Source organism: Pelmatolapia mariae, linkage group LG10_11 (assembly GCF_036321145.2).
Source record: "Pelmatolapia mariae isolate MD_Pm_ZW linkage group LG10_11, Pm_UMD_F_2, whole genome shotgun sequence".
NCBI classification, from domain to species: Eukaryota; Metazoa; Chordata; class Actinopteri; order Cichliformes; family Cichlidae; genus Pelmatolapia; species Pelmatolapia mariae.
In genome coordinates this window covers 66,980,232-66,993,768 of record NC_086236.1, presented here as the reverse complement: position 1 = coordinate 66,993,768, position 13,537 = coordinate 66,980,232, and the positions used below count along the sequence as shown (strand labels likewise).

Genomic DNA, 13,537 nt, shown 5'->3' with positions numbered 1-13,537 from the left:
AAATTGCGTGAGACTCGAAATTGAAGCAGAAAGGTCAAGATATTTAAACTTTTTGTCCACGGTGCTGATCAAGCTACAGTGCATCCAGTATTTACTTCTGAAGCGCCCTTTCATTAGATTACATTCAAAATGTACATCCTTACTAAGGAATAATATTAGCGCTCAAGCCAGAATCAAAGTAACAAAAATAATATTATTAGGATTATTGTTTAAACCTTTTTAGATGTACAGAAGACTGTGGACTATTCTCACAGGTAGTGTAATACTTTCTGTGATTAAAGGGAATAAATGCATAAATAGTGTAAGAGAGGGACAACAGGACAACATGTGTTAATGGCGACGTGTTTGTGCTTTGCTTTCAGGTGTTGGTTCATCCAAAGTCGTGATGTTTTCAGCGTTTCTCAATGGCCACTACCCCCCTGCTGACCTCACCGGAGACATCACTGTGTCCTACAGCTCGCCGACAGGTAAAAAAACCAAACCAAACCATGTGACAAATTTTCTGAATGGACATGTTTAATTTAACCTAAAACTTACAATTTCACAGAATACAACACAATTATCCTAATTATTACATGTTGTTGAATTAATTTTTTGTTAAATTTGTTACCAAGTAGTTATGATCAGGCTTTGCTGTGCTAATATTTAACTTGCATGCATAAACCTCCAAACGCATGCAAGAGCTGATAGTCCCGCTACCTTCCAATCAGCTCGAAGTCTTCTTGAAGGACGTATTCACAATTGATAGAGTAGTATTGTAGATGGGTCCAAGTGGTAACAAGAAGACAAGAGTAATCCACAATTTGTAACAATAAAATTAGTTTATTTTTAAACTGCTTTGACATATTATCCTGGTGAATAAAGTCCACTTCATCAGTATTTTAAATCTTTTAAAAATCCCTGATTGGTCGGGCTCTATCATAGAGCCTTGTTCACTGTCTGATGACAAAATTTACTTTCTCAGACCCAAGTGGACCCTCACAAGCTCACAGAGGCAGAAGTTAACAGAAATTGGACAACGACTTAACACTAGCTAACAAATAGCAGCATAAATTTGCAAACAGAGTAAAAAGCCAAGCGCGATGTTATTCCCACTTGGCTTTTCGCTGTGCTTTCCTGCGATGGAGTTAAATCTATCAGTCTGTTCCAGCATTACCGTTAGAAGCATTCTGGTCTATAACATCACTTCCAGTGTTGTGTGACAGTGTTGAACACCAGCTGCTAACAGTGTGCTGACTTGAGGTAATGACATCTGGGCACTTTCCAGACAAGCCCAGTTCATCCCCCTGCTGCCTCCAGGCATCTGTTTCTAGGCCCTGCAATATTTTTGGAAGATATTACTTTCCCCCTTGCAAACCAACAAAACCACTCTTTATTTCAAATGTCACGGACCTCCTAGAAAAAAAAAAAAGATTTATTTGAGTATTTGTTCAGAAATCAGGTCATGAAAAAAACCCTGTTTTCTTGCTATTGTTTTCCTTGGATTGCATTTGCTTTGGCAGGCCTCTGTTGGTGGAACAGTCTCTCCGCCCCAGAAGCACATTTAACGTGAAATGTCTGGAAATATTGGGAAGTGTTTCTTTTTTGTTGAATTTTATTGTGATGCTAAAAATAGCTGAAAATACGGAGTCTGGAGTAGTTCAGCAGATCTTAGTAGCCAAGCAGCTTGGGGAGAATATGTTGGGAGCTGATCTTGGGTTTGGAAAGAGAGCCAGTAGACTGTAAGTAGAATTAGAAAAAGTTTACTGCAGGTTAGAGGATGAAGACAGATGAATAACAGGATGGGGACCATCAATGAGGTACACACAAGTTACATTTAAATGGAACGGAGAAAGAGAAACAGGGAGGGTAAACATTGTTGAGAGAAAGGATGGGAAGGAGGAGGACGACAAAAGCAGAGGAAAATGGGAACTACAGAAGCCCTAGGTATAAACTGAAAGAAGGCAATCTTTGTTAGAATCAGAAAGGAAAAGCAGGGAAGTAAATTAAGCTTATTCTCACTGCATGGTCAAAACTATGAGGACACTTGTGCATTACAACCACTGTCTGCCAAATATTAAAACCTGGCTGCAGGACTTGTTCCCATTCATATACAAGAGCATTAGTCCAACAAGTGTTGGACTGAAATCAAGGATCATTAAGATTTCCTGGGAATGGAACGAAGAAGCTTTACCTAAAATCTTAAAAAACTTCCCCTTTGGCCATGTAATGTAAATTAGAGTTGGCAGTGTTGAGGGGAATGTGGACCTCAAAACTGATCTGGGTGGTAGATTAGTAGACAGCACTGCCATTACTGAATCAGAATATTTCTCAACAAAGATTCCAGGATTTATTTAAAAAAAAAATCACTCATTCAGTTTTGATATATGACCAGGTGCGATTTAATCTGTGAGTCACCAGAACTACTTTAGATTTTTAGTAAATGACTACATTTATCACAGCTTGTACTTTATTCGTGAGTAAAACTTTATTTTTGCTGGAGCTGTGACGACAATGCAGGTGGATGCATTTATATGAAAATGATTCACAAGTACACACAGCAGTCATGCCAGATTCAGGCCTACTTCGGCTCTGCCCCATTGAAAAAACTCTGTCTCGTTGATCAGAAAGAAGGGCAAATTGGTGCAGTGCTGCCGAATAAGCTTCAGTGTAGTGGCCTGCAGACAAGTGTAACACTGGTCACATACATGCAAATAAAAATGAAACAGATGTCCTGACAGGTTTGATTAAAAACATTCAACGTGAGACACTGCTGTTTGTGTCTTTGTCAGTGTATCTTTTAACAATGACCAGTCCATTCCTTGTAACTCCATGGTTGTGTGTTAATCTCCAGCAGTGCCTCATCCTCTCTCATCCTCTAAATGCTGTCCTGGCTTGGGAGGAATGCATCACTTTGTTTCTGTTGCTTTCCTTCTTTCCTCATTCCCACCCGGGGGTGATGATTATGCCTTCACACCACCCACTTATATAACACCATCCCACCCTGGGGCTACTGTGCCCTTCTTTAAGCCCTACAAAGGCTCTGACATTTAAGAAGACTGCTGACTTCTTAAGCCCTTCAAAGGAGGCTTGACGGTGTCAGGAGTTGTTACAATCTAGAAAGAATTTCATTAGTGGCCCTCTTTGATTTTCTTAATACTTTGAGAGAGAGCTCTGCACAAACACACTTGAGAAGGATCAGGTGGTCAAGTTGGCGTTTACAGTACACTGTTAGCTCGTACACAATGGCCATTTTCATCTGAACATGCAAAGATACATTGTGACTGTGCGGATACTTTCCATAAAACCCAGCCAGCCGTGATTCACTGGTTGCTAGGCCAATTCGTGTGGAAACCTAGGAAGCTAGTTGGCAGCCTTTATTGTTTTCTTCTGTTTTACTGAACTTGCCAGAATGACCAGCATCTCCATATGTTGATGTCTCCAGGACAATGCAGTATTTTTGTTGGGTCACTCCTCTTTTGACTACCAGGCCTGAAATCCATTTGTAAGGAACTTTTGTTAAGCCAGCTGATGCTGATGTTGGTTGCTACCTCTGCCAAGCGGATCATGTTCTAAACTCTCTTTGTTAGCGTGCTCTGTATTACAACAGCTTAGTAACAGATTTGGAGGAATGCAAGGCCACAGGCCAGGAAACAAGTAATGTCGTTTTTTTTTTCCTTTTTTTTTTTTTTTTTTACAGGATAACTTGAGATTTTAAAAAAAAAAAGCAAATTAATATTTTCTCATGAGCTGCAAGATCATGTGATATGTACAGAACCATATTTGTCTGTTGTTGTATTTTTATTAGTATTTTTATGCATACAGCATATCCTAATAACCCTTAATTTAACTTTTTTATTAACCTTATACAAAAACAGGTTTTCAGGGTTAAGCTTCTTAGGAGATTTCTACTCTGTATTTCTGTTCCACTAAGGGGGTATTTGGAGGAATTGAAAAACTTGATAGAGCTGGATTTAGTTTATCTGAAAGGACCTTAGATGGCAGAGTTTTTCCTGGCTCAAAATATGTCTTTGAGGGGGACTGTGCACATAACTGTGTTTGGTCAACGTGTGGATAAGGCAGTGACTCAGTGTTACTTTACTGACAGAAATCTATGCACTTACCAGTTATTTGTGGCCAAAATGTATTTTATGTATGAGTTGATATAAAAAGAAAAAAAAATTAATCGTGATGATTTCTCGTTTTAGAAAGGGCAAAACCTCATCTGCACTTAAAAAAAAAACATTTTTTATTGAAAATTTAGATTGCATGCAAAATATTTTTTCCTGCATTATAGTTTTGCTAGTTTTCAAATATTTTGCATGCAATTGTAGAGTGTTCAGAGATAAATTGCATCTATTAATTAAATGTGTGTGTTTGGACAGTATGCATATTAGATATTCTTTATTTTGTTCTATTTTATTTTTTTATATATTTTTTTTTATTGTCAGTAGACCTGAAAAATCAGTTTTAGCGAAAACCTAAATGAGCATCATTGAACTCATTGATTTCCATTAGCTGATTTGTGCTTCCTACTTGGATGTTTATTTGGCATCAGGTTATTTTAAATTAATTAATAATTGTACCTATATACTGCTTGGACTTTCTGCTATTAAAACTGGTGGAGACCCTGCAGACACCTTGATTGGGGCGAAAATAGTTACTCAAGTCATTGAATTTCAGACTTTTTTTACAAACTAATTCATGGATGGCATCTCGAACCCCTCATGAGTTTTCAGTTTCGCATTTATTCAGAATTTTTGCTGGCAGCAGACACTCGTGGCATATTAAAAGCTTTTTCCTCTTGCTAAAGCAATTACGGTAGATTATACCACAGAAAAGGCAAAGACTGTTCAATGAGAAGCCCTCATATATCAGTGCAGACAGAAGAAAAACAAGAATAATAACCTTTTATTGTCCATTGTGCTTTGTTCATGGACACTGCAGCACTGTGGAACATGAATTCAAACCGTGAATCTCCTGTGGGAAAAGTAGCGCCTTACAAGGATGCTCCTCTGTTACGTTCTCAGTCCACGAGCCCGCAGTTGTCAACCAGAAGTCAGTTGTGAACTGATGGAGGAAAATATAATCCTGATGTTGTACTTTCTTGCTAATCTAAGGAAAAAAACAAACAAAAACAAACAAATAAAAACATTGGTTTGTGCGCGAAAGGGATGTTACAAAGTGGAGAATGGATTTTTCAAAAGTAAAGAGATTTTATTTCCAAAACTCTTAAAAAGAATGAAAAAGTTCTGAGCTCTGTAATTAATTATAAAAAGAACACCTTCTCAGCTTCTTCGGCTATTATTGATATAATAAAGGCTTGCAGCCATGAAACATTAAACTTTTCTAATTCTACCACAGCAGCTAATGGATCCAGAGTTTCACTTGAAGGAGATTTTTGAAAACCGAAGACTGATTGACCATTGCCTGGCAGCTGGCCAGAAGCAGCTACACACACTACTGTGTGTGTGTGTGTGTGTATCCATCCACACATGTGTATGTGTGTGCATGGGTTTTTGCTGTGAGAGCCTCCTCGCTCCATTTGACATGTCTTTTACATTTAAAAAATGTAATGGGTGCTTTTAGGTCCTTCTCACTTTTCGTTCTCTCTCGTCCATTTTTGTGTTGTTTTATCCAGTCTTTTTCTTCCTTTTTCTTCCCTCCCCGTTATGGTTTTTCTTTCTTTTCGTTGGCAGTGTAGAGTAGTAATCTGAGCCCCAGACAAAGTAATTATTGGACTTAGCATTTCAGGATTAGATAATACTGCTCAATATGAAGATATTATGGGATTTTGTAGGTATGCAGCTGATCCTGCATTTGAGGTAGATTAGCCATCAAACTGCCAATAGCTCCGATGTTTCTTTTTTTGAATAATTCTCTGTATAGCAGAGCTACATTATCAGTGAGTCAGGACAGAGGACCAATATGCTTGCAGCAACATTACTGCTGAGAACTGAAAGAAACTTTATGTATGTAGGAGTATTGTAGACTGTCTTATTACCAGGAAACAATTGTGGTAATAATTTGGGTGCGGTAATATTGTGACCCATAGCTATGTTTTCAAGTTAAAGAACCTCAAGCAGCTGTGAGAAGAAACTTAAAGGCACATTTTAGAGCCAGGAAAACCATGCATTTTTAACAAAAACAAATAGGTAGTTAAAGCAAAACTATAATATTGTCAGGAAATGGATCAAACTCCAGTCTCTTGTGTTGTATTTGGCTATGTTTGTGCATATATACGAAAGCATGTGAAGTCGGTATGCGCAAATGGTGATGATGATTGTTTAATAAGAGAATTTAAACTTTTAAAAGCAAGGGTTACCTCTGCATTTGTTTATTTATTTTGCATAAAATTGAATAAATAAATAAAACATAGGAAATATTACCAACTAGACATTAGTTCAACTGATCATTAGTTGTGATTTGGCGCTATATAAATAAAATTGAATTGAATTGATTCAGACCCAACTAAATATATTGTTAGGTACCCTGTATTCTTAACAGTATATATCCTGTGCACTTGGCATGAAATTATATCTTTGAAATACAAACTCTTTAAACTGTAAAAAATCTTGCTTCTTAAAGAAGTGGCAGAGTTATGACGAGAGGGAGCAATGGAGGTAGAGTTATTACAGGAAGGAGAGGCAGCCGTAGGAAGCGCGACTTTCATCAGGTTTAATAAGACGTGAACCTTTTGACTCAGCACCTCGCTACCTTTTCATTGGCTTGCAACCTGCCATCTGCTTCTCATTCACCTTCACAGGAAATCCTCTTCAACCAATCATATCAGAGTTTAATCTGCCAGATTTCTGTTGCTGTGAACTAAAGGTTAGAGAAGCAGCACACTGACTTTTTAAATCCCAGGGCAGCTGGAAAAATGTAGCACTGAGGAGCACAGAGAAGAGATGCTGTCTTATCACAAATATTTTTGTGTTGCTTTTTCAGCCCTGACTTGTAGTCCTTCACATAAACAGACAGACACAAACCAAAGTATTTTTTTTTTATCACCACAAGGAACACACACAAAAATCCTTCATATATTTTCATTTGAAGGTTAAAACTGTCAACCAAAACTGTTTCGCTGCATCATAATTGAATGCTCCCTCTGGTTCTACTTAGGCCCTCCACAGTTTTCGTCTTCTAAATGAGTTAATACTGATCAGGTTATAAGAAGAGACGTCTCTTTCTGTTGATCCCGTCAGCCAGATTTCCACACAAACCTCATGACGATAGACTATTTAATTTTTGATTTGGACATCTTATCATATTCACGATCGGTATGGCTGAGTCAGATGGCTGCCTTTTCCTCCAGCTGTACTTTCCAGTTGTGTGGGAAGGCAAACCAAACACTTGAGAGGAATTTTTTTTAGGTCTGTCTATATCCATATGAAGGAAGATGGAGGTTTTCTCAGGGAATTCCCTTGCCAGTTCTTCCAGTTCTTTGTTACTGGTCCGACCAAATAAAACTAGATGGGAGAACTGATAACACTTTATTTTTTCTGTTTTTTCATTCCTTCATCTTTCATATTATAACATTTAACTCTTTCCTTTTCATTTCTGCAGAGCTTAACCCTAAAGGTAAGTGCTTTTTTCGTAGAGCTTCGTAGACTAGAGCAAGTAGAAACACAGTCTTTTATTAAAAAGACAAACATGTACTCTAGATATACACATAAATAAATCTAAATATATATGGGCTACTGAGATCACACCCATGTTCTTGTATATTCATGTACACTTCTACACTTACTGAAACGTAAAGATTATCAAAACTACTCCATATACTTTCCAAACACACACACACACATACATTCAGAGCTGTATATACAGGAAGAGCCTGCTGCCTACTGTTTATGTTCCTGTTATGTGATATACTTGGCAAGAGTCTATACACACACATACTCTAATTCAAATACACAAACACACTTATACACACACACATTTTCCCGCTTTATAGAAAATGTAAATATCCCTTTATATCCATTTATTCTTTTAAACTGTGTTGAGTTTACACAGAAATATCATCTGTCTCACACATACAAGCATAAAGTGTGTTGACTTGCTGCGCACACATGCACTCCAGCAGTAGTGGTCCTAGTTGTCAGCTGGCATTTATTTAAGATTGTTTGTGTTTGTGAGTTTGTGTGCTTTGATACAGAACTGGACCCCTATGATCTGTAGTGACTCTGCAGCAGTACACCCACACATGTTTGTATGGCCATTTTTTGAGGATATTTATTCACTAGACTAGTGATTCTCGGGCAGTGATGCATGTTTTTTCAGGAATTAGGAAAAAAAATCAAATTAATTAAAGATTTTAGTTTACCATTACCTAGGGTTATGGGAGTCCCTCTGACAGGCCTGTGAGAACTTGTTGTCAGTTGATTTAAAATATGTAGGACATAAGTGAAACTCTAGTATGCTAGCTAGAATTCTACACAAAATCACCTTTGAATATGATGAACTACAAAACAGCAGCCCCACCATCAGGGTTGATCCACTGGATCTCCTGTCCTGAGTCATGGGTAGCCCTAGTTAATTGTTGCATTCAGCACAAACTGGACCGTAGCTTTGGGAAACAAAAGTTTTAGGATTGTTTAAACCGTCACGCCGTGTTAAATAACGGTGTATAGATTTATGCAGAGCATAAATGCCAGATTACTAATACACTATAAGAGAGGCGTAGGAACTCACCTGGATATTTAATGCCAACATGTAGTGCAGGTTAGTTGCAGCATGTGCACATGATTTATTGAAGACCAGACTGTGAATTATTTTTTTTTTAACTTTTATTGTTTTGCTTGGGTCCACACACAAGTAAGGCAAGAGGATATGTGCATTAAATGCAGAGTCGATTGACACGCAAACACATCTCTGAATGCATATAGACACAAACACATGAGTGACATCACCACTGCTGTGGTAAGAACTAGGGCTGGGTATCGTCACTGATTTCTAGAATCGATTCGTTTCCGATTCACAAGGTCCCAAATCGATTCGATCCACGATTCGATTCAATTCGATTCGATTCGATTTGATTCAATTCGATTTGAATCTGGGAAATTTTGACAGTCAGAAATATTATAATTCAGATCAGTACATTTACATATTTTTGTATCTATAAAAAGGAAGCTGACACTCGCAAGACTTTATCAAAGGTGTAAGCATCACAGTAGATGCCTTTGTGTCAAAGTAGCTGAAGATAAAACACAGAAAAACATGAAGGTGGTTTTCCTGGCCTGGGATTTTATAAAAATATTCTGCAGTACATCAAAAACGAAAGAAAACCATTAACATATGAACGTTACCTCTGACGTTACAGCGGTTTTATTAGAGACACGGCTAAGCGTTTTGCATTTTGCATCATTTTAAAAAGTTTAAATTTGTTCAGTATTGAACGGCAGAAATTAGGTTTTCTTTTCGGAAGTATGTAAAACGGAAAAAAAAAAAACAGCGGCCGACAGCGCTGTAAACAACGGTAGACTTGTGCGTAACAAGCAAGCGAATAATGCAGAAAACAGATTTTTAGACGGGAAACTGTTCTTGAAGTAGAGAGAGAGAGAGAGAGAGCTGTGCATGACGTGTGATTTTATCGTGGTGGAAGCAAAACAGTAAAAGTCAGAGTGAATTCATGACGATGTTTATGTGAAGCGTAGTTTGGATCTTCTTTTGCTGCTGGTTCGGTCAATATTGTTTGGAGAGAGATCAAACTAACAGCTTTAGAATCAGCGCAAAATGGGCGTATACACAAAGCGCGGACCTGCCGACAGATCAGAATCAGCGAGCTGTCGGCTTTCAGCCCCGACCGTGTCCGTGCCGTCAGGTGAGAAAGGCGACATCTCACTAATTCTGATCTGCGGGTCTGCGCTTTGTGTTTACGTCTTTGTGCAGAATCCGTGTAGCTGCTCTCATTTACTGTCTTAGCTGTTTGGTGGTTGTTGAAATTTTGTGAGGTTTAACCTGAGATTCTGGCGTTTCGGGCAGAATAAATTTATATTAAAAAAATCGATTCAGGATTTTAATGAATCAATTTCACGTTATCCAAGCCAGAATCGATTTTAATCGATAAATCGATTATAAAAACCCACCCCTAGTAAGAACCTGATTCTGTACAGTGGTCTCCTTCTTAAATAAACTCTGTGGTCTCTCTCTCTCTCCTTTACCCTTCTCTCCCCCCCCCCCCCCCCCCCGTCTCTGACATACTGTACCGCAAAGATACATCTGTCTTCTCATATTACAGCGCGATGGAAGTACACTTCCATTCCATTACAGTACATTGTGAATTTAAGTATTTAACATTTGATAATAGAAATGACTTTATGGCTTTATTTCCTCTATCTCACTTCCCAACCCCACCTGTTTTTGCTAGGAGCTATCAGAAAGGAAGTTAAGGGGTTAGAGGTCACAATGTGTGATTTGATCTGTAGATTCAAATGCACCTACACTTTTTTTCAATTTATACATCCCCAAAACATCAGCAGCTTACAGAAGACTCAGGAGAGGCAGTGGATGGATTAAAGAATCTGTAAGAAAAACAGGGAAACCTCAGTTTACTGTAGCTGAGAAACTGTGTTTAGCCACTTATTCTTTGGCTTTAGTCTTACTGCAGGCCTCAGTTCGAGTTTCTGAATTGAAGCATTTCCTCAAACAACAACAATTTGAACAATTTGCTGTTTTTCTTTCTGCTGACGTCCTTCTCAACATCAAAACTGACTAAAACAGAGAAAAAAATAACAAACTACAATATTAAACATTTACTTTGCGTGTCTCAGAGTGCAACTTTAGCAGAGATATTCTGTATTTGAGTTATTTTAAAATAGTTATGATATGCATCTACAAAAACATGTATCATGTATGTTCAGAGTCTGCATTTAGAAAGCATTCATAGATGAACATTGTCGTGTGTCTGAGACCACAAAACAATGCTTGCCTCTTGTAACTCTTTAACATCAGAGTTGTTATCATCTTATCAGGTCCTTCCTTTCTTTGCTTTTTCACTTTTTTAATCACTTTATGCAGTTTAACCTCATCTAATTAGTCTAAAATCTCAATGATGAAAAAGTATGTTTCATATTCCAAGTCATTTTTTAAATAAAACTGTCAAAATCACTGATCTCAATGTTAGTTAAAGGTCATGTATGCATTTCTTTGATAATTGTTTTTAGTCATCCCTGGGGTTATTGTAAAAAACAAATATAATAAAATGAAAAAAATAAATAATATAAACAAAAATAAATAATATGCAGTAAAAATAAATAATTAGGACTGTGTAGAACTCATGTATGCGAAGTGCACCAACATCACGTATAATGTTGAGAGGTCCAGGTCAGTGAGGTCTAGCAGCTACTAACTTTCTACAGCTGCCTGTGGCAGAATCTGCTTGGATGAGTTTAATACTATTGTTAAGAACTAAGAGAAACTGTTCATTTGTGTACCAGACTATAGACATGCTTTTTAATCCTGTTCATCTGGACACTTTACCTTGAGTCTATGGGGATTTATTCGTTTTTTGAGACAGCCTCAAGAGGAACAGGTTATTTATGGGGATCTTTTTTTTTTTTTAATAAATTTTGGCCTTGTTCAATTGTAGTAATGAGTACAGCAACACAGACACAAGCACAGACACACTAACTGTGTCTCCATGCATAAAACTCTGGACTGGAGGTGACCAGAAGTATTTTCCTTGTTTCTCGTTTGTTTGTTTTCCAGATTTTTTTGTGATCTTCAACAGAGTTTAAATTTTAGACAAAGACAACCTGGGCCACATGGTGTCTGTGTGGGAACTCCAGCTTTCTCCCACAGTCCAAAGACATGCATTTAGTGGGGTTAGCTTGATTCATAAATTAAAATTAGCATTAGATGCCAGTGTGAATGGTGGTCTGGCGATCTGTCCAGGATGTACTCTGGTGGAGAATGAATAAATTAATTTATTTATTAAGGAGAGAGACCTTCCTGAGGTTAAGTAACCCCCCCCCCCCCCCCCCCCCCCCGAAAAAAAAAAGATATGAAAAAGTAACACATAGTAACACAATTATGTAGATAGATTGGCTTTGGGACTGCAGTGAATCAGGGTCAGAGAAGTTGGAACAGTGGTGAACCTTCCAAGGAATGGCTGGCCTAAAAATTACTGCAAGAGTGCATTGACGTCTCATCCAGTAGATAACAAAAGACCCAGAATAAAATCTAAAGAGCTGCAGGCCTCTCTTGATTAAGGTCATTAAGGTTAAGGTCATTCTTAATGACGCAATGATAAGAAAGGGACTGGGCAAAAATGGGAGTGCTCCAAGGCAAAAAACACTGCTGACGAAAAAGAACACAAAGGCTTATCTTACAAAAATGATCTTGATGATCTCCAAGACTTTTGGGAAAAACTTCTGTGGAACATCATGCCAACATGATAATACTATGGTCTGGGGCTGCTTTGCTGCTTTAGGACCTGGACGACTTGTTGTAATTGATGGTGCCATGACTTCTCCTCTCTACTAGAAGGAGCATGTGCAGCCATCAGTTCATACCCTGAAGCTTAAGAGCACTTGGGACATGCACCAAGACAATAATCCCACATACACCAGCAATTCTACCTCTGAATGATTCAAAAATACAAAACAAAGATTTTGGAGTGGCCTAGTCAAAGTCCAGACTTAAATTCAATTGAGATGGTTTGGCATGACCTTAAACAGACCATTCATGCTCAGAAACTCTCCAGTGTGGCTAAGTTAAAACAATTCTGCAAAGAAGAGTAGGCCAAAATTCCTCTCTAGCGCTGCGAAAGGCTTATTGCCAGTTATCACAAATGCTTGATTGCAGTCTTTGTTGCCAATTGCAGTTCTTGCTGCCAAGGTTGGCACAACCAGTTATTAAGTTTAGGGGGCAATCACTTTTTCTCACAGGGTGACGTATGTTTGGGTAGCTTGTTTCTTTTAATAAATAAATCATAATTTAAAAAAACTCACTTTGTATTTAGTCAATGTATCTTTGTCTAATATTTTAATTTTTTGATTAAAACATGTAAGTGTGACAAATGTGCAAAAAGGAATCAAGAAGGGGGCAAACACAGCTTCATAACACTGTATGAAGTTGGCGATAAGTGTGCACACACCTATGCCACCTCCTATTAGTCCAATTCATTCTTCCCTGTCTGTCTCACCGTCCTTTCTTCTCCATGTTCAACTCTTTTTTTTCTCTTTGTTACTTTGTCAGCATTATTTTCCTCTAATTTGTCTCTATCTCTTTGTCCTTTCTTTGTCATTTTTCCCTACTTGTAACTTTTATTATGTGTTTATATTTCCTCCTCTCGCTTTCCAGTTCCATCTTAGCATTTCTTTAGAGTTTCTTGTTTAAATGGTAAGATCAACAAAACCAGCCTGACTCAGCAAACAGTGTTTGAATTGTGTTTTAAACATAAAACATCCCTTATTATTACCTTAGTAAGGAAGGACCATAAGGGTAAAAAAAATACCATCAGAACACATAATAAAAGGATTTAAGTGGCTGCATTCACCATTCACTATATATCCTATAAACTTTACCTTAGTAGGGATCATTTTCCAATGCTATA

The 13,537-nt window shown here is 37.8% G+C and overlaps 1 protein-coding gene across 2 annotated transcripts in view; it reads left to right on the top strand.

The window, feature by feature from the left end:
- Positions 1–13,537, top strand: part of bbs9 (Bardet-Biedl syndrome 9) — a 177,113-nt gene that overhangs the window by 41,479 nt on the left and 122,097 nt on the right. Inside the window, exons 14-15 of one of the 2 annotated variants that reach the window (XM_063484758.1) lie at positions 363–467; positions 7,546–7,560. In XM_063484758.1, the coding sequence (XP_063340828.1) occupies positions 363–467; positions 7,546–7,560 (120 nt within the window). The remainder of the gene's footprint in view (positions 1–362; positions 468–7,545; positions 7,561–13,537) is intronic. The other variant, XM_063484759.1, reaches the window with a different exon arrangement.